Genomic DNA, 20,484 nt, shown 5'->3' with positions numbered 1-20,484 from the left:
TGAGGGGCGGGAGACATCTGGCAGGGGCCAGCTCGGCCGTGCGCACCACCGGCTCTGCTTAACTTGATTAATGGAGCTCCGAGCTCCCTCTGACCTCCTCCATCAAAAAATAGGGCAAAACCAGGGTCCTGCCAGGGGCCCAGCCCAGGAATGCGTAAGCACACCTCCTCTTAGGCATCACACTTTTCCCAGAGCAGGTGGAAGGTACGGCCTAAGTATGTCATCCCCTCTCTGGATGACTCACCAGCCCAGCGCTTGTGGCCATTTCCACAGATGTGCGGTTGCCGCCAGGTGGGATGGGCTGCCCTGCTCCTTCCTCACTCCCGCTGGCCTTGCGATCCAAAGCTGTTTGTGAAGTTTCATGTAGCCAGGCTGGGAGGTGCAGTGTGCAGAATGATGTTGTGAGGGCTGGCTCCCAAGCTCGGAACCAACCGTATCCACAAGGACCAACCCAGGTCCAGGGCTAAGGAGCCCTTGGCCGAGCACAAGGCTGAAACTGTGATTGGTACCATTCTAGAGACAGGTTTCAGTAGACACTTGGCTCAGTACGAGCCAACAACAGAAGCTTCCCCAATGGCCTCCATTCTACTCTACTCTGCTGGCTGAATCCAGTCTAACAGTGGGCCCGAGGCCTCCACCCTGGGAGGTTCAGATGAACTGGAGAAAATTCAGAGGACCTGGATGCCAAGGTGAGCGATGCTTAGGGAAGAGCCGCGAAAGAACCCGGGACTACCCAGCCCAGGGAAGGGAGGCCTCGGGGAAACATGGTGGCAGGTTCCAGGTATCTAGAGGTGTGGCATGCAGAAAGGGGTGATAGATGGAGCTTCTGGGTGGTCCAAGAGAGAAAACCATAGTCCATGGGTGGTTTTCAAGGTGGCAGGATTTGGAATCTCAGCAGGAAGAAGTGTCTGCTAGTCAAAGAGGAAGCCTGCTTCCTGGAAGGGCACTGAGCTGTCACTGGAGGCTGGCGGGCAGAGGCAGGATTCAACAAGAGAGAGGATACTAGCCCTGGGTGGAGGTTGGCCTCGGCACTGGCGCTAGCATTCTAGCATGACAGCAGCCCAGAGGACAAAAGGGCTGAACTGGCTGAGCCCGACATACCTGCAGGGCCTCACTGAGCTGCTTCCAACCACCCCCTGCAGGGACCAGAGCTTTCTTATCTTCATCCCCAAGAGCAAAAGGATTATCACACGATTGCCCATGATAAGCGCCCCCCGCCAAAACCAGAATGTCTGGTGTCTTGGCTTTTGATTGAAATTCTGTCAGATCACTGTAGACATTTGGTGTTGACTGGTTATCACGCTGATCTCAAGATCCAGCTAGCAAGGACAGATGTCTGTGCTTAATAAAAATGGGGGGAAAGTTATGACTTAATAAATGCAGTTTGGAAGATAAAACTAGGGCTTGAGATAATAAAAAGGCCACGCTATGAAGTCTGGTGGGTGCCTGTAGCCCAGAGCGCCAGTCCTAAAACGGTCATAAAACACACGAACCTGCTCAGCTCCTACACGTCAGCGCCACCCTGATAAATGGGACCAGCCCCATGCGGGCCATGTCCCCCTGACACGCTTCTTCCTGCACAGTGTGGCGTACAGTATGCACTTAACTGTTCGTTGAACGAAGAAGGAATGAGTGGCTGAAAGGACGCACACGCGTGAATCGCGCAGATGAACCAGCAGCTAGGAAGGTGGGATGGGACACAGGGGACTCAGAGTTTTGTCCTTTTATTGAAGCTTACAGTTTCACTGAACTTTTGGCCCCGTAAGAAAAAAAAAACACACACACAAATAAAAAAAGAGCATTGGCAGTGGGAGGTGGCAACTGTCCCCTGGGGATTAAAGCCAAGCAGAGAATGGCAGGCAAGGGAGGGGTCCAAGCTGCAGAGGGGGAGCCTAGCCAAGGATGCCCAGAGAGCAGCCTGTCCGAGCTCCCTGAGCAGGGACGGCACCCAGGCAGCGAGAAGTCAACGCGCGCAGGTTTGGGGCATGGGGCTGGTGGAACCCAAGCCCCTTGGTCCCGCGGACAAACCTCTCTCATGCTTGCTTAGCTTCCGCTTTGGAGAAACTGGGTTCATCGGACAAGACGGTATGGGTGAGGGGGCTCAGGTGCTAATGGCAAGAGGCTGATGAACACTCACGGCTGGTGTCAGGGCGCAGAAGGGCCAGCCAGAGGCTGGAGCCCAGCTGACTGACGTTACTCACTCCACTGCAGTGACTGGCATCTCCTGCTCCTGGCGCAAGGCTGGGCCATTCAAATGCTCAGGGCTCTAAGGACATTCAGCTTCCAGGCCTCTCTCAGGTCAGGCCACTACCTGTGTGGCCTCAGCCCAGGTCCCCACAATTTGGTGACGGGGAGACTCCCGGCCCTCTTCGGAAACAGCGCTGTATCAGGCAAGGGAGAATCTTTTTCTAGGAGGGGCAGGAAAAGAGGAGAGGCCCACACGCCTCTCCCACTCTCAGGAGCCAGGAAAGGTCCCTGGTACGCTCCGTTCTCTCCAGAGGGGCTGGCTCAGAGCATCCGAGAAGCTGTCATGGTGACGAAGTCCTCGAAGCTGAGTCGGATGTTGCCCTGCACGGCTGTGTCCTTCTCCCGGAAGGCCTCGGTCAGCACCTGCAGCTGGGTGCACACCTGGATGAAGCGGTCTAGCTGCATGGCGGGATTGGCGGAGCGCGGGCAATAGCGGGAGACCAGGAGCTGGGTGAACTGGGGGCTCAGGTTGTAGCCCATCTGGGACAGAGCTGCGGACGAGGGCACAGATAACAGACACAAAACCCTGCTGTGAGCACCACCGTCAACCAGCTCTGTGGAGCCCAGCGGTGCAGGGGACTTTGAGAGGACAGAAGGAGGAAGAAGTCCCTAGGGTCTGCCCAAGATGGTGGGAGCCCAAAAGGGGCTCTGTCTGGATGATCCCCTTAGCTGGAAGCCCCAATCCCTTTCTCCAAATCTCCATTACTCTCTGTGCAATCAGACCCATAGGGTCCCAGAATGTCACGGGGCTAGCCATGCTCATATGTGACTCATCTGCTTTACAGAAGGAAGCCTGAGCCCCCAGGAGCCCCCTGCCTAGGGTGGACATCAGAAGCAGTGTGGCAGAGAGGGAGACATGACAAAGGCCTGCTCTGGAGTCAAGAGAGCCCCTTGGCAAGTTGTTTAACCTTGCTAAGCCTCTGTCCTAACATCTCTAAAACGGGGATAATACTTACCTTGTAGGTTCTAGTAAGGACTAAGAGAGGGGATCCTGTAAAGCACTTGGCACAGTGCCTGACACATAATAAGCCCTCAGTGTTACTTGTTAAAAATAATAAAATCATCATCACCTCCCCAGGCAAGGCTATTGCTGGGCGGTTCCAAGGTCACCGCCTATGTGCTACCCTGTCCCCCCACCTGGGAGGCTTCCTTTCTTCCTCTCCGCGTATCTACCAGCCCAGGTTAAAAGTTCCCCTTTTGCTATGTGGCCCTTAGGCAAGTTGCCTAAACTCAGCCTTGGTTTTCTCATCTGCAAAAGGGCAATAATAAGAGATCCCTCAGGTAAGAGTGGGGAGGAAGAGACACTAGCTCTCGCACGGAGAGTGATGTGACACAGAAGTGCTTATTCCAGTGCCTGGCCCACAGCAAGCAGTCAGTAAACACACATTTGCTGTGACAGCATCACCCTTACCAATACCCAGGACAGGACCGCGCAAAAGAGGAGGTGATCAGTACAGTCATGCAGGTCATGTCCTTTCCCTTCAACCAGGGCGCAGATGCGGTGAGCTCACCCCCACCACAGAGCTCCTCAGTCTTACTGAAATCCATGGCCGGGGCAAGAGGCCGGGTTCTCTGGGGAGCCCTTTCTCCCTCCCAGGTGGCAAAACTCCCTGTCAAATTCTTATCACCCCAATAACCACCCATCTTCTAAAGTCAGAATCGGAACCGGACCTGGAGCTATGGCCTCAGGTCATCTTGAGCCGACTGTCACTTTTAGCATGGTCTGGGTCCCAGAGTTGGGAAGGAAACTGCCTTCTAGCAGAGATGGCAACAGAAACCACCTTTCTGAGTCCCTGTACAGGGCTCTTTCCATTCAGCATGCTAGAAACCAGAGAGGAAAGAGCCACACAAGCCACATGTCCTGGTCTCAGGGTGCCCTGGGCTACCGAGCTCCCACCCCCGAGGCTCCGGCTGGCTGGGTCTACCTCATCCAGCACAGCCAGGAGTGCCGTCCCGAGGAGGGTGTCCAGCCCTCATCCCGGAACCAGGTGTTCCCTTGCCCTGGATCTTGGCTCAGTGCCCCAGCCAGATCACAGACGGGACAGAGAGCGGGCCTGTGCTGAGAGCAGCATTTTACAGTGCACATGGGCATTTGGCAGTCAGAGGCTAGAGAACACCGGCTTCCCCGTCATAGGGAATAAAGAGAAAAGTGGGGCTGGGCCTGTGCACTGAGCCCCTCCCACGGCCCTCACCTTGCTGCAGCTCCGTGGAGCTGATGGAGCCGGAGCGGTCCCGGTCATACTGCTGGAAGAGGTTCTTCCACTGCTGGATGAACTTCCACAGGGCTGAGAAACCATAGACGTCGATGCGGCCTGACTTCGTCTTGTCAAACATGTCTTGGGTGGGGAGGGAAGAAAAGCTTCAAGACAGGGCCAAGGGTCCTCGGGTAGCACCCGGGCCGGAGTACGAGACTCCACAGAACCACAGGCCTGAGGCCCAGATGCCTGCACCTGAGACATACTCTCATCAAGTGTGGACCAGCCCCCGCCCCTGGCCACCCTTAGCCCTGGCCCTTCCAGAACCGCATTTTCTCTGCACACCTGGCAGCTGACCCCACTCTGTGCCATCTGCTACCGGTGCAGGGAGTCCCATTCTGCAGAATGGAAAACCGCAGAGCCTGTGACTCAGCAGGGTCTGCAACTTGAGAAAAGATCTAGGGGAAAGAGCTCTCAGTCTAGAGGATCTCACCTTGAACCCAACTTCCTGCCTGAAATCCTCCCTGGCTGAAAGATCTCTCCTCCGAATGGTTGCGCACCCGCTGTCAGGCGTCAGGTGGCTCTGCCCCACCTCGAGCCCACAGCCCACGGGGAAGGGCTAGAACTCACTTATCATCATGAGGCATGTCTCGTCATTGAAAGAGGACCAGTTGGAGTTGACCAGAGCCTGCTTCAGCTCCTTGATGGAGATGTAGCCACTGTGATCGGCATCCACTGACTGGAACCAGGAGTAAGCCTCAGGATCCACATTGGGAGGAACGCCACCTGCGGGAAGGGGTGCAAACCAGAGGAGTCAGAGGCCGGTCTCAAAGCCAGTCCAAAGACATGCTGGGGAGGGCCAGCCTCGGTGCCTCCTTGGGGACAGGTTTTCCTTACCCACAAAGCCTCACAAGTCCACCTACCCCGTCTTCCAGCAAGCCAACAGCCTTACTCTGATGGAAGACTCAGAGCAGAGTCTCTGAGCGTAGACTCAACGAGTATCTATTGCTGGCTTCTACTCCGTGAATCTGGGCTTTTCCTACAACATTCAGTCAGTGCTCTCTTTGATCTTAAGTTTCTAGGGAACAGGGACTTTCCAGCTGACTACGAATGCTCTGAAAAGAAGGATTCTCTCTTCCCCACAGCCTGGGAATCCAAAAATGTTTGCTGAGCAGTTCACACACACAGCCCAGAAACAGGTATTTTGAGAGTCACAGCAGCAGGGGGCTCTCTGGCGTGGGAACCAGGTCTGACCCGTCTGACTTCTCCGTCACAGCGGCAGTAGACATATTCTACCGGGAGCCACCAGAGTGAACATGGCCACGAAACCACCTCTTCTCGTTCCCCATCAGCTCCAACGCAGGACCCCATCCCCAGCCTCCCTGGAGACCTCTCTGACACCTCCTCACCCCCCCACACCCAGAGAGCTGCCCAGTTCTGTGCCTCCTCCCCGTTCCTATGCACCTGCCCTGGTTCAGACTCCTCTCACGTGGATTGCTGTAACAAACCAAAAGGCCTAACCAAATCATCCTTACAGCTACTCTCTGCCACTCTTCACTTGCTACCGAGTAATCTCTAAAATCCAGCTCAGTTCTAACCCCTTTCCCCGCCACCACCCCCCCCCGCCTCAACTCAAAACTCTTTCAGGGGCGCCTGGGTAGCTCAGTCGTTAAGCGTCTGCCTTCGGCTCAGGTCATGATCCCAGGGTCCTGGGATCGAGCCCCACATCGGGCTCCCTGCTCAGCGGGAAGCCTGCTTCTCTCTCTCCCTCTCCCACTCCCCCCGCTTGTGTTCCCTCTCTCGCTGTGTCTCTCTCTGTCAAAAAAATAAATAAAATCTTTAAAAATAAATAAATAAATAAATAAATAAAACTCTTTCAAGGTTCCACTGCCTACAAAATTGTCCAGCATCCTTAATCCAGCATTCCAGGTCCCCCCGCAACGTGGTCCACTCTTGCCTACCTCTCCCACTCTGTCCCCCTCACAGCTCTGTTCCAGCCCAGATGAAGTATTTGACTCGTTTAGCCATTCCTGTTTATTCCCACCAGAGGCCTTACTCACTGTTCCCTACCATGGACCCCTTCTCCCTCACCTCTCTGCATCATTTCCTGTCCTCCTGCAAAACCCAAATAAAATGCCGTTCCTTCCACAGAGCCTTCCCTATTCTTCCATCTCTGGACAGGCTTCCTTCCCCTCTCCTTTGCACTCCTTCTCTCTTATGGCCTTGATCTCCTCTGTACATGTTTTCTTCTACCCCCTTCCAGGTTAGAGTTAGAGCAAGCTGTGGGCAAGCTCCCCGCCTAACTCCTTTCTGAGTCCCCAAGGGCTAGCACGGGGCCAGACCCAGACAGGAAAGGTGCTCCATTCATGCCAGAGCTGGCCTCGTGGTTCTAGTCCCAGCTCCCCCATTTGCGGCCTTGGTTTATTTAAATTCTCTATTTCAGTTTTCTTATCTGTAAAGTGAGGACAGGAGCATCTACTTCACAAGGTTACTATGAAGACGTAACACATGAAAAGCCTGAAGCATCTGGTACAATTTAAGTACTATCTATCTGCTGATTATTGGTGCTGTTGTTGTGGTTCAAATAGCTTTGGGTGTCTGTCAGAAGGTGGAGGAAAAGATCATTCACTTGGAAAGACATGCAGAGTGAAGGGGTGGGAGATTAAAGTGGAGAAGCACACAGGCCTATCTTAGCAAAAAGCCAGACTTACGTAGTACTGGAAAGCCAACTGGGTGAACTGGCCACCAAACGGGCTCCCTCCCCCCAGGCAGACATCAGAGGCAGCCACGGGCCCTGGTGGAGCACAGAAGCCACCACCTAGTCCCCAAGCTGAGGCCCGAAGAAAAAGGTCTGCTTGACTGAGGGCCTAGGCTGACCTCCATGGATGGGAAACCCAGGCAGGTCCCACAGCCCCTTCCTGAAACAGCAGCTGGGCCACAGGGAGTGAGGGCCATGGCCCCGGGCGAGAGAGTCTCTGGGACACATGGTCTAGGCGGTTTGCACGAAAGAGCCCAGGCTCTGGAAGCAAGCAGCTCTGATCCTCACTAGCTTGTGTGACTTCGGACAAACGACTGGGTTTTCTGAGTACTGATGGCCCCATTCCAAAAAAGGACCTACTTCCCAGGGCTGTGTGATGAGTAACTGAGGTCACAGCAAAATAAAGCTTTGGCAAAGGGCCTGACAATGTGTGCGGGCACATCTTCCCAGAGGAAGGACTGTCTGGAAGGAGGAGAAAAGAGTTGCGAAGGGAGGAAGGAAAGCAGGCGGCAGGGGCAGAGGGTGTTCAGAGAACTCCAGCAGGACTCAGGTGGATGGCAGCGAGGGCCCACGGCAGGCGTGGAGGCCAGAAAGGCCCGTTGGGTCTCGAGCACCTGCAGAATCTTTCCTGAGGGCAGTGGAGCACCTTCGATGGGCTAATCTGTCTTGCAGAGCAGTGGTGCTCGCACCTTAGATCCTGGATTCATCCAGTGGGGCTGAGGTGGGGCCTCCCAGGTGACTCCCCTGCAGCTGAGCTCCAGGGAGGCATGAACTGCACTGGAGAAGAGGAATGGAGGCCACGTGAAAGGAAGCTGCAGAAGATGGGGAGCAGCTAAGAGTCGGAGGCACGTCTCTCCTCTCTCTGCAGCCCGAGACATGATCTCTGGCCTCTGGCCCTAAAGGGACAAGCCTCACAGAGAGGGGCTCCTTTACCTGCAGTGACCTCACGTGGGCTCACAGGCAAGAGCTTAGAAGGCTGAGGAACTCCACCATGAAGCTGCTGAGCTAAAAGCAAACAGCCAGGAGCTTGGGGCTCTGACAAGATAAATGCCGCTGATTCAGTGTTTGGAACCCCCAAGGTGTGAGCTCTCCGTCAGGGCCACCTGCCTGGGAATGTGTGCTAAGCTGCGGCAGCTTCCCCGCGGGGCCGTTCCCAGGAGGCCCTGCAGGTGCACCAGAGTGGTTCCAGGCTGCGTGCTGCTGGTTTTGTCTCCTGGGAATAAGCATTCTGTGAAGAGGCCGACTGAGTGAGTCCCGGAGGAAACAGCGATCTAGGCACTCACCTTCCCTGCCCCCGTCTGAGGTCACTCGGTCATTTGCAGGGAGCCTGAAGCCCCCCGCCAGGATTCTCCAAGCTCTCCTCCCCTACCTTGTCCAATACCTCACCTTCAGCATTTCTGCTCTTTACCCTCCCTGCATCCCATCATTCTCCTACCTGCCTCAGTATCTCTCAGGGGTGAGGCCCTTGCCACAAACGCTATCACATTCATGCGGAATACCTCTTTGCTGAGAACGTCCCAGAATGAGTCCTCTCATAGAATATTGCGTATTAAGCCCTTCCCACTGTACCCAGCGTTTACCTGCACCTTCTCATCAAATACTTATTAATAATCTTGTCGGGTAGTGGCATTCACCCATTTTATGGAAGTGGACATTTAGGCGCAAAGAGGTGAAGTAATTCAGTCAGGTCAGTAGGTGGCCTGATCTCAAAAGCCCAGGCTTTCAACAACTACACTATCTTGCCTTTCTGTGTAGAGTGGCCAGTCTCCCTCACGTAGAAACGGGTTCTCCCCGCGGCACACTGCCTCTAGTTGTTTGCTAATCCTACCCTCTCCCTCCCCTGTAAGAGCACCGTACATCCTCTCTACTGCCTGGTGGCTTGCAGAGCCCCTGCAGGACAGCAATATCCACTCCCATCCTACTGTTGTCAGGCTTGGCCAGGGGATGTGGTTTGGCCAATAGAACGTGAGTGGAAGAGATGTAAAGTACTTCAACACAGAAGCTTTTAAGAGGCATTGTGCATTCCTGCTAACCCTCCCGATCTGTCTAGCCACGAGAACAGCCTACCCCAATTAAGGGCTGCTCCTTCCACCTGGATCTGGAAGGAAAAGACGCACGGCACAGAACCTTGGCAGCCAGACCCACAGCTGCTGGCACGTAAGCAACAGAAATAAATGCCGTCGTCGTAAGCCCGAATGAGTCTGGAGTTACTGTTACCATGGCAAAGCTAACTCGCAGACGCGTTCTGCTGATGCAAGCTGCAGCTACAGGCAAGATGCTGGGGGCCAGAGACCAGGCTGCCTGCATACCCACGGGAAGGGCAAGGATGGGCCCTGGGGAATGCAGAACAAAGTCAGAGGCGCCTGGAGTCCAAGAGCCCTACTTACCTGGAGGAGGTCCCTGTCCATAAGGCCCAGGATGCTGGGCACCGTAGGAATTCGGAGGCGGCTGACCATAGGGGCCCCCTGGGGCCGCTCCACCATATTGTCCTCCTGGAGTTCCAGAGGGGAGTCCCCCAGGGCTGGGGTGTCCATAGGGTCCCCCACCAGCTGGCGGTCCATAAGGCCCTCCGGGGGCAGGACCCCCTCCATAACCGCCACCGGGGGGTACCCCACTGCCATACTGCCCTCCACCATGGGGGGGCCCAGGGTAGTAGCTGCCCGGAGGGGCTCCGGGCGCTTGTCCTCCAGCTCCTGGGCAGCCCTGCAAGAAGAGCAAACTATCAGTCAGAATGGTAAGGCCAGAAAACAGCCAGTATGGCACTGTACCGTTATAAAGCCCAGCCACTGCCACTCTTTCAACTGATCCTATAGGCAGGGCTGGAATTATGACCTCATTGCTCAGATGGACAACCTGAGGCTTCTAGAGAAGAGAAAACCTACCCAAGATCATACCACCAATGACGTGTGGAGTCAGGGCTGGAATCCTGCCCTCCTGGCTCCCCTTTCCATCACACCAAGGGCTCTGTGACGGCTTGGGATCATGTCTGGTTTGCCACTTGCTCCCTAGCCCCCGGTGCTGAATGCATGCTCAGTAAATAATTATTGAATGAATGAGGAGGCAAATGAGTCAAAATCCCAACCCCTCACCTTGTGCTACGTCCATCTCTCTCCATCTCTACCTGGAGGACTCACAGTGCAAATGCGGTCTCCACCCTACAACCTGACAGTCTTCAATCACGAACGATATATCCATAGCATGGGCTCATCTGCAGCATGTCTTCCTCAGCCAAGAATAGCTCGAGATACAAAAGCATGTCCCCTTCTCACTCGTGACTCTGGAGACAGGCAGGGGAGACCCTGCTCCTCGGGCACCAGAGTACAATCGGTAAGAGTCAAAAAGACCAGTTTGAGTTCAGGTTCTGCCACTTACTAACTGGACTAATGACTTCCCCTCTCGAAGCCTCAATATCCTTTGTTCTAAAGGGGAATAAAACAGTGCCCACCGCCCAGGTCGGAATGTGAATGAAATGAGACCAGGTGTGTGAAGCGCTTTGACACGGGAGGAAACCCCAATCCGGAAAAATTGCACATAGACTGTGTAGAGGGGCCGGGACCCAGGCCATCTGTCCCTTAGCACACACAAGGGGGTGTCCCCTCTCTTGTCCATGTCCCCACACCACTAGCCAGGGATCCCCAAACTCAGTGTTCAGCTGCAACTGCCTACACGGCAAAGCGAGCCCCAACACAGCTGCGGACAGGCTGGGCACAGAGGCACGGGGAGCAGCTGGGCCCAGCTCCGAGGACGGTGCCATCTAGACATGCTGTAGATAAACCCAGAAGGCACATTAGTGGCCTAGCCTCGGAGAGCCTGGACTTGCTCTTTTTATTGTGTTTGATAGCTTCTGAGACACTTGCCCTCAAGGCTGAGGCCGAACTCACACTTCATCTAAAGGAGGTCTGCGGCTCAAGGAAGGGGGCCTTCTTGAGGGGGGCAGGAAGCAGGTCCTTCCACCTTCCCCATTCAGTATGGTGGGAGCTCTGCTGCCCTGGAAGCCTCCAAAGCAGGCAGCAAGACTTCTCTGCGGTGAAGTCACGGGCCACTCTCAATCCGAAACTCTGCACTCACCAGCTGAGTTCTCACTGTGGGCCCCTGGCTTCATCTCTCTGAGCCTGCTCCTTCACAAGCAAAATATGATAATCTCTCCCTCACTGGGTCGCTCTGCTGAATACAAGACATAAATGCAGCAGAATTTTGTCAGTCTTACTTTTAGCTAAAGACTCTTTTGATAAAATAAAATTTTAAAAACTGATAAAAGAAAGTGGCTTTGGTTGAAGCCCGGTGGGGATTCCAGAGCCCCGACCATGCAGGGCCCCCTCCTTTGTTAGATGCTGACGGAGCTCTGCAGATGCCACATGGTGACTCAAAAGACAGTCTGAAAACCACTGATATAAGAAAACAAGTTCTTACAACAGTGCCTGGCATAAAGCAAATGATCTATAAATCTTGGCTACTGTTATATTACTCATTGTCAGCAAAGCCCTGGGCCAGGTAAATTCTTGGGGAGGGGGTATATAAAGGTGAGAACCGGTCTGAAGGAGCTCCCAGCTAACTGCAGAGGCACGGAAACGCCCTCCATAACATCTAACAAAACTGCCAAAGGAACCGGGTGTTTCCAAAGTGGACACACAAGCCATGAAAGGAAAGAGGGTGAAGTCGAGGGAGTTTCCATGAGAAAGCAGTGTTTGAGCTGGGATGAAAAGAATGAAAAAGGGGCGCCTGGGTGGCTCAGTCGGTTAAGCGTCTGCCTTTGGCTCAGGTCATGATCCCAGGGGCCTGGGATCGAGTCCCGCTCAGCGGGGAGCCTGCTTCTCCCTCTCCCTCTGCCTGTCGCTCCCCCTGCTTGTGCTCTCTGTGTGTCAAATAAATAAAATCTTTAAAAAAAGAAAAGAAAAGAAAGGAATGAAAAAGATTCCAAGGGAGTTGGAGCAGTGTGATGGGAGGGATGTGCGGGAGGTGGTCATCTAACCCCTTCAGTTTCCGGATGGGGAAACTTAGAAGAGGGAAAGGGACTTGGGGAGAAACTAAGAAGAGGGAAAGGGACTTGCTCAAATCCCACGGAGCTGGAGGCAGAGGTGGACCTCTGCCAGGTCCAGACCACCTCCCACCACACCCGGGCACAGTAACTCCTGCTGCCTGTGCTACAGTGTTCTTTCCTTAAGCAACAGGGCACAGGATGCCGGCGCAGGATGGAAAGAGGGGTGGGGACCCTGCAGAGTCTGGGCACACCCAAAGAACAGGCCCGACACCAAGCCAAGAAGTAGCTGCTCCACAAGCAGCCTGGTGGGCAAAGCCATAAACCCTGGCCTAGGGCACCCGAGGCCCAGGCCTTCCCCCCCGGGAAATGCCCCCCGACCAACAAAGCACGTACTGCCAGGCAGGTCTTCTGACCCTCCCACTGCCACATTCCAGGGGCCTGCTGGATCTGGTGCAGTTTGGCAACTAAACCCTCTCCTCTCTGCCCTGCGTGAGAGCCCTCACCTGCACAGTTCACAGAGCACTTTAACAAACACACAAATGCTACCAGCAGAATCCTGCCAACAGTCCTCAAACAGAAAAAGGGAAGCTATTAGGAGGCTGCTTTTCAGATGAAGAAATTGAGGTATGCAACCCGCAATGACTTCATCCAGCAAGCATTTATAGAGTGTACCGTACTAGGCATGGGGCGCAAAACTAAACAGGGCCTGTCCCTGAGGGTCCCATCGGTGATTCGGATACAGTTTGACCGGTGCCATCAGAAAAGCCTACTTAAATGCTATCAAGGAGGCACAGAGAGAAGAATTTATTCCGTTTGTTGAATGATGGATGAGCAATCAACTGAAGCAATGCAAGGGGCGCCTGAGTGGCTCAGTCGGTTAAGCGGCTGCCTTCAGCTCAGGTCATGATCCCAGGGTCCTGGGATCGAGTTCTGCATCGCGCTCCTTGCTCAGCAGGGAGCCTGCTTCTCCCTCTGCCTGCAGCTCCCCCTGCTTGTGCTCTGACAAATAAATAAAATCTTAAAAAAAAAATAACAACAACAACAAATGAAGCAATGCACGAAGTAGGTCAAGGAAAGCTTCCTGGAGGAGGCAGGAGTGATACTGGAGCTGGCCGTGAAGGGTGCCTAGGCATTCCCCAAAAGGAAAGCAGGAAAGGATATTCTGGACAGGAGGGAGAAGACAGGCACAGGCCTGTGAGTGAGCACCGAGAGGTGGGGGGATGGCTGGAAAGCAGGGGCGGGGGCAAGGATGCAAGGTGAACTCAGAAAGGCAGGCTCTTTACACTTTCTTTGACCAGGCTCCCTGCCTGCTGCATTTCAGTGAGCGGGTGAGTTACTGGTGCCTTAATGTACTTTCTGTCTGTCTGTGTCTCCTCCACACAACAGTGCGCGCCCCAAGGCCAGACACTGGGCCTCATTCATCAGGGTACCCAGGGTCCAGCACAGTGCCTGGCACCTGCAAGCCTCCATAAATATTTGAACAGATGAATACCGCTCTGAAGAGTTTGGGCTTTATGCCTGAGGAAACAGAGCGCCATAGAAGGGTTTCCAATAGAGGAGGAATGTGATCAGAGCCTTGTTTAGAGAATTAATCAGCAGCAGGGTGGAGCCCAGGAGCTAGGCAGGCAGGGCTTGAACCAGACAGCAGACTTAGACATGGAGAGAACAGGATGGATTCTGAAGCTATTTCAGAGATAGGCTAGACATGACTTGACGACTAATTCGATTAGGGAGGAGGTGGAGGGGGAAGGAAAGGGAAGTGTTTAGAATGACTCAGGGACCCAGCAAGTACAGACGAAGTGCAGCCACCAACTGAGGCAGAACCCGGGCCGGGGACGATGGTTCCCAGGGTCACTGAGTTGTTAGTGAAGGTCTGAACCAGACATGAAAACCGGAGTCCCTGACTCCCTGTTCTTTTATGCTACTCCACGCTGCCAACCCTTTTGAGACTTTTTCCAAGAGCATTTCATGTTGATCAACACAAGATTGTGGAAGGAAAGAAGGAAGGGTTCAGCAACCACAGTTTCTGAAGCATCACAGAAAACTATCCGTAGGTCTTCCCCCCCTCCAAGATTTTATTTTTAAGTAATCTCCACACCCCGCGTGGGTCTCAAACTCAACCCCGTGATCAAGAGTTGTAAGCTCCGCATGCCCCGCTGTCTGAGCCAACCAGGTGCCCCTCCCTAGGTCTTTACTGATGGCACATAAACTACATTTGATATACTGGGGTGGGGGAGGGGGCAATTAACATTTTCCTGAGGCTCTGCTAGGTGCTTCCAGTTCAGCTGGCTCCCACTGATCCTCAGTCCCGTGAGGGAAGTGCTGTTACCCCCATGTTACTTACAGATGAGAAAATTAAGGTACAGAGTTACTAGTGTGCCTGTGATGACGCGGCTAGAACAGGTGAGTTGGGATTCACAACAGGGCCTCTACTCTACTACCCTCTGCTGTGTTCACTCAACTGTGACTGAACAGGGACTGTCCTCAATATAACTGTCAGACATGATGGATTTCTACAGTGGACAGGGCTGAAGGGGGAAGGGCTGGATTAGGTGATCTTTCAGAGGCTTCAAGCCCAGAAATCAGGGAGACTCAGAAGAATCTTACTCTTTTTTCACCTCTGCACCTAGACCCAATCTGAGAGGCACAGTACTGTAAGAGATCCCAAAGAGCCTCCAGTCCGACCTCTCAGGAGAGGATGGAATCTCTGCAGCACCATCTTGAATCTGTTTGCATTCCTGCAAGTGATGGGCAGCTCACCTCCTCCTAAATAACCCACTCAGGAAGCTCAATATCTTCTTTTGGTTCAAGGGTTCATTCTTCTACCCTCAAGACCCCCGTGAAGTTCAGAGATATCAAAGGTTGGTCCACGTGGAGTCCTGATGGGGAAGGAAGTAGGCTGCCTTGCAAAGAGGCCTGTGCTCTGAAGCTGTCCCTCAAGTGTCGGCTGGAGGAGGCTAACGCACATTCTAAGGGGTTAAACAATCAAGAAGACAGGAGTGGTTTGGGCATTCATCAGCAGAGCCTCCTAAAATATTTAAAGGCAAGAAACCTGCAGCCAATAAAACAGCGGGCCAAGAAATGTCCCAAGACTTCAATTACCATCTGTGTGCTGACACTCCAAAATCCTTCTGTCCAGCTTCATCTCTCCTGAGCTGCTGGCTGACCCACGTATCCAACAACCTCCTGGACCTTCCCTTCAAATCTATTCCTCCCTCTGTGTCCCCATCTCAGTGGATGGTACCTCCCACCCAGTCCCCCAAATCTGAAGACTTAGTGCCCTCCTGGGCACTTCCTCTTTCCTCCCCTCCATCACCCCAGTTAGGCACCAAGTTTTCTCAATTCTACCTCCCAAATGTTTCTCAAATCCACTTTCACCAGGCCCCCATTCTCTCTAATTAAGGATACTTCATCAGCTTTGAGACCGGTCTCCCTGCCTCCAATGTCTCCTGCACTGGTCCATTCTCACAGTGCCCCACGGTACCAAGTCCAAAGCACAAATGAGACAAGACTCTTCTACAGCTCCCTCATTAGTCAGGATGAAATCCACACTCCCCCGAAAGGTATACAAAGTCCTTGAGGATCTGGCCCTTGCTTACCTTTCTGGTCTCATTTCTCAGCCCTTTCCCCTTCTTCACTCGGTATTGATCTCCTGAAATTCCTCCAAAATACTGGGCTCTTGTCAGCTGACCTTTGTGCGTGCTATTCCCTCTTTCTTCACTCAGCTAATGCCTACTGGTGATTCAGCTTTTGGCTTCAATGTCACCTCCTTCAAGAAGCCTTCTTCCCCCACACACTTAGTTTGGCATCCCTCCTGTGCTGTCCTAGTACCTTACACTCACTCCCATTTAGCATTTATCACACTGATTCCACAATTTATCTATTTGTATCACTCTTTCCTTGGGAGTATTTACTATATGCCAAACAACACACCAAGCACTTTACATGGATTAGCTCCTTTAATCTTTACAGTAACTCTTGAGGCAGGTGCTCTTATGACCCCATTTTAAAGAAGGGGAAACTGAGCCTTGGACTTTGGCAAGAAATTTCTGTGGGAAATGGCAGAGCAGAGATGTGCAGCCAAATTTCTCAGTCTCAGAGACCAAGCTCGCAATCACTGAAACCCATCAAACTGGCTCCCCCGCCCAGGACCCAAGGGCACTTGGGTTTCACTACTCCAACACCCAGACCATGCTTGAGGACCCTGGGGCTGGCGGCAGTGGAAAATTAAGAGTTTTGACTCCTAACAATTGGTTGGAATCCTGCAGGGCTACGTTCTGGGTAGAGGGGAGGCGGCACTAGCCTTTGTATGCTTTGAAACAACCAGGTATTTTCTTAGAATACCCTGGACAAGAGCTGCACAGGCGGACAGGGCATGATGGCAGGGATAAAAGTATTTCTTCTATTCTGGATGCATTTCTCTCCGTGCTCCTTTTCAGTATTTCACTCTGAGCAGAAGCCCAGGCCATGTGGCGTAACAGCAATCAACAGCAGCAAGAACCTCCACCAGGGACGCCTGGGTGGCTCAGTCGTTAGGCGTCTGCCTTTGGCTCAGGTCATGATCCCAGGGTCCTGGGATCGAGCCCCGCATCGGGCTCCCTGCTCAGCGGGGAGCCTGCTTCTCCCTCTCCCACTCCCCCTGCTTGTGTTCCCTCTCGCTCTCTGTCAAATAAATAAATAAAATCTTAAAAAAAAAAAAAAAAAGAGACTCCACCAGGCATGGGCACACACTTGGTATCAACAATGTGCCAAGCTCACTGCAAGTTTGAGCAGTTTGTCTTCATTTCAGCCCTATGAAGTATTCCTTTTTAAAGGTGAGGAAACTGAGGCTCAGAGCCCATAGATGGTTTGTCCAAGGGTATGTAACTATTAAGTGCTAGAATTAGGATTCTAGCACAATTGTATCCAACCTGGAAGTGCAGGCTCTTAATTTCTATGTCACTGCCTCTAAGATGCACACAAAATACCTCCAGAAGCTTATTAAAATGTAGATTCCTGGGCCCTTCCTGGGCACAGAATAGGTCTGAGATGGAACCCAAAAGTGTGCACTTTTTTTTTTTTTAAGATTTATTTATTTATTTGAGAGAGAGAAGGAGAGAGTGCAACAAGCAGGCACAGAGGGAGAGGGAGAGAGAATCCTAAGCAGACTCTGGGCAGAGCCCAGAGCCCAACACAGGGCTCGATCTCACAACCCTGAGATCATGACCTGAGCCAAAACCAAGTCAGATGCTCAACGGACTGTGCCACCGGCGCCCCCAAAAGTGTGCTTTTTAAACAAGCTCCTAGGTGACTCTGATACAGACCATCCACTGAGAAACAATGCACCATGGCAATGTTTTCCCAAACTGGGTTCCTCAAGAATACTAGTGTTACCAAAAAATGACCAGAAATTTTAGAAAAAGGGGGTTGGGGATGGGAGGGAGTTCCCATGGTTAAAAAAGTTTAAGAAATACTGCATATTCTATCCCTCTCTGGCAAATTTACAAAGCATATTAACAAATTAAGAATTCTGAGATGCTTCACGTTGAACAAACTTATTCAGCTGTATTTCACAGAGTGTTTCCCAAACTTATTTAACCACAGAATCCTCCTCTATTAGCAATACCTATTAACATTTCATAAGACCCAACAAACGGAATGGAGCTTCAGAAGCCCTGCTAGGTTATACTTCCTCCTAACCTCAGCCCATGCTAGCTTTTTTTCCTACCTCTGCTAAGTATGCAACGAAAGGAGTTCTACATTCCAGCCCTGGCCTCCCTCCCTCACTTGCTATATGTGACCTTGGGCAAGCCATTTCACCTCTTTGGGGTCCTTCCTCAGCTATAAACTGGGGATAATAATCTCTACTAGCATGCTTACGGGGCCTTCATCACTGAGATTAAAAAGGTCCAAATACTGTGTACAAAAGCCATACAGAGCTGCACTTCCTCACCATTCTTTTGGCATGTGACTATACTCAGTTGAGTGCTTTCTAATATCCCATGTAATTCTGTTTTCCTACCTTCCCTGCATGGGTTTTATCTCCTAAATTAGCATGATCTTGGAGTCTAGAGAAAGATCCAAATACTAAAATACTGTAACACTTTTAGAAGTACCAAATGCTTTACAAGCATGACTTCATTACTACTCATGACAGCTCTCTGAAGTAGACCCTATTATTGGGCCCAATTTTACAGAGAGGGAAAGAGGCTCCAAAGGCTTAATGGCTCATAACTATTTAAGTGATGGAGCCAAGGTGTGAACCTTCTTCTGCCTCCAAGCTGAACTTAACCAGTCTACCTATCTGTCATCCAACAAAGGATTCTGGCCACAGAATCACCTTGCTGTGGTGTTCTTGGCTGGATCAAAATGGGCAGGGGAGTGGGGAAGAGGCATCTGCTGACAGCTTCCGGGTTCTGCTGCCTGCCAGGAGACTGCAGGTTAAGTTCTGTGTCTTCTCTGGGTTTCACTTTTCCTATGCGTGAAATGGAGGTGTTAGACTAAGTAAATAAGGTCATTCGAGGCACCTGCGGAAACCACAGATTCTCCTGATGATTCGCACGCAGTATATCAGGGGTGTATTTTTATCACACGCCCCGAACGATGCCGACGAAGCCAGTGCTCTAAATGCTCTGTTGGCGTTGGTGAGCCCGCCGGGAGCCCCCGCGGGAGTCCTGAGAAGGTGTGGGGCCCCAGCACAGCCCAGCCTGATTACGTGGGGTCCAAGGTCCCCAAATCCTCCCGGGCGCGACGTCAGAGGGGGCGCGACGCGACCTCCCAGACCTGTAGTCCTGCGTGACGTGAGACAGGCGCGACCGACCAGCCCTTTCGCCTTCTCTGCCGCGCGAGACCTCGCTGAAGCCAACCTCAGCGTGGGAACGGCGCGGAGAATGCCAGGAGAAAGTAAAGCGGAGCCCGGGCCTGGACTCGGCGAGGCCCCTACTTGGAATCGCGCGCCCCCGCCAAAAGCACTCACCTGCCCGTACGGGTAGCTGGCCATGGCGACTCGACGTCACACGTTGGCGAGGGGCGGGGCTTCCCGGTCCTAAGCCTGCCCCGCCTGGGCCTGGGGTGTGGCCGCTTCTGATTGGATGTTCTCTGCTGTCAATCCTGGGCGCATGGGTCGACGGAAGTGACGTTCAGGGCGGTGGTCAGGTGCTTCAGGGAGAGGCCCTAGGTGCTCAGGCTTGGGTGAACGTTTCCGGAAATCCCGTTCGCTTACTGGCGGGGCTGTTCCTCCCTTTCCTGCCCTAGCGTAGGCCCCAGGGATGCTCAGGCCCGGGTATTTAGTGAGAAGCTTGGGTCGGTTGTTGTAGCGGTGGCCATGTTTTAACCTGGCAAATGGGACGCCTGATAGTGGGTAGTTGCAGTCGTCACTGTAAGTTTCCGCCCGCGGGAGGAGGGCCCAGGCGGTTGCCGTGACAACCAGAACAGAATTAGGCCTCCTGGACGGGATGGAGGCAACGGCGGAAGTACCTCGCTCTAATGTCATGACATCAGTTACTAGCTTTAGAGAGAGATTTGTGGTCTTTGGAGAGGAAAATGCCAAGTCCTCAGAGTGGGAGGAAAATTAAAATCATCTGGGGTCTCTTCTTTCATAAAACGGGATACTGTGGTCCAGAGAGGTAGTGACTTGCCCTAGTTCACAGTAGGTTGGGGGCAGAGGTGGCCTAGAACTGGTGTCAATGGATGCCCAGTTCTCAGCAGGGAAGTCTTGACTAGGCCCCAAAGTGAGTCCAATTCTGGTGACTGAGTGACCACATATAGTCATGTACTTACTTGCTCTTGGTGGTTCAGGCTCTGCACTTGTTTGCATGCTTATTTGACTAATTTGTTAAGTTCTTCCGTGTGGGCATAGATTGTATGTGTTGTTTTTTGTTTTGTTTTATTTATTTGACAGAGAGAGACACAGTGAGAGAGGGAACACAAGCAGGGGGAGTGGGAGAGGGAGAAGCAGGCCTCCCGCCGAGCAGGGAGCCCTTTTCGGGGCTCGATCCCAGGACCCTGGGATCATGACCTGAGCTGAAGGTAGATGCTTAACGACTGAGCCCCCCAGGTGCCCCAGATTGTATGTGATTTTGCTTGTCGTGTCCCCTGTACATAGTACAGTGCCTGGCACTGTATTTAAACACACACACACACACACACACACACACAGCAATAAATGAGTAGTGTTACAAGGTGTTATCCATTCCAGACCATCTATCTAACCCTCTGGCCAGGCACTTTCCAAAATCACTGTTTCGATTCAAATATCATCTAGGGGAGGGGGGCATTCCTTGACACCACATCTAAAGTAGCATTGCCCCCCCACATTCTAGACGTCT

At 52.8% G+C, this 20,484-nt stretch overlaps 1 protein-coding gene across 1 annotated transcript; it reads right to left on the bottom strand.

The window, feature by feature from the left end:
* Positions 1 to 1,708: 1,708 nt before the first annotated feature.
* Positions 1,709 to 19,252, bottom strand: PEF1 (penta-EF-hand domain containing 1). The gene is made up of 5 exons (XM_036098611.2): positions 19,134 to 19,252; positions 9,588 to 9,903; positions 5,073 to 5,228; positions 4,440 to 4,583; positions 1,709 to 2,738 (listed from the first exon to the last, which is right to left on the bottom strand). The coding sequence occupies exons 1-5, from the start codon at positions 19,155 to 19,157 to the stop codon at positions 2,509 to 2,511; spliced, it is 870 nt and encodes a 289-aa protein (XP_035954504.1). The 5' UTR covers positions 19,158 to 19,252; the 3' UTR covers positions 1,709 to 2,508.
* Between the last annotated feature and the right edge of the window lie 1,232 nt (positions 19,253 to 20,484).

Source organism: Halichoerus grypus, chromosome 5 (genome assembly GCF_964656455.1).
Source record: "Halichoerus grypus chromosome 5, mHalGry1.hap1.1, whole genome shotgun sequence".
Taxonomy (NCBI): domain Eukaryota; kingdom Metazoa; phylum Chordata; class Mammalia; order Carnivora; family Phocidae; genus Halichoerus; species Halichoerus grypus.
The sequence above is the reverse complement of the archived record's forward strand: the minus strand, read 5'-3'. Positions and strand labels throughout refer to the sequence as shown.

Excerpts from the sequence above, each read along its gene's own strand:
- PEF1 (XM_036098611.2), bottom strand. The coding sequence starts at position 19,157 with ATGGCCAGCTACCCGTACGGGCAG. Across the intron at positions 5,229-9,587 it reads TGGACAGGGACCTCCTCCAG|GTGGCGTTCCTCCCAATGTG; the intron begins GTAAGTAGGGCT and ends CCCTTCCCGCAG. Across the intron at positions 4,584-5,072 it reads GACATGCCTCATGATGATAA|ACATGTTTGACAAGACGAAG; the intron begins GTGAGTTCTAGC and ends TCCCCACCCAAG.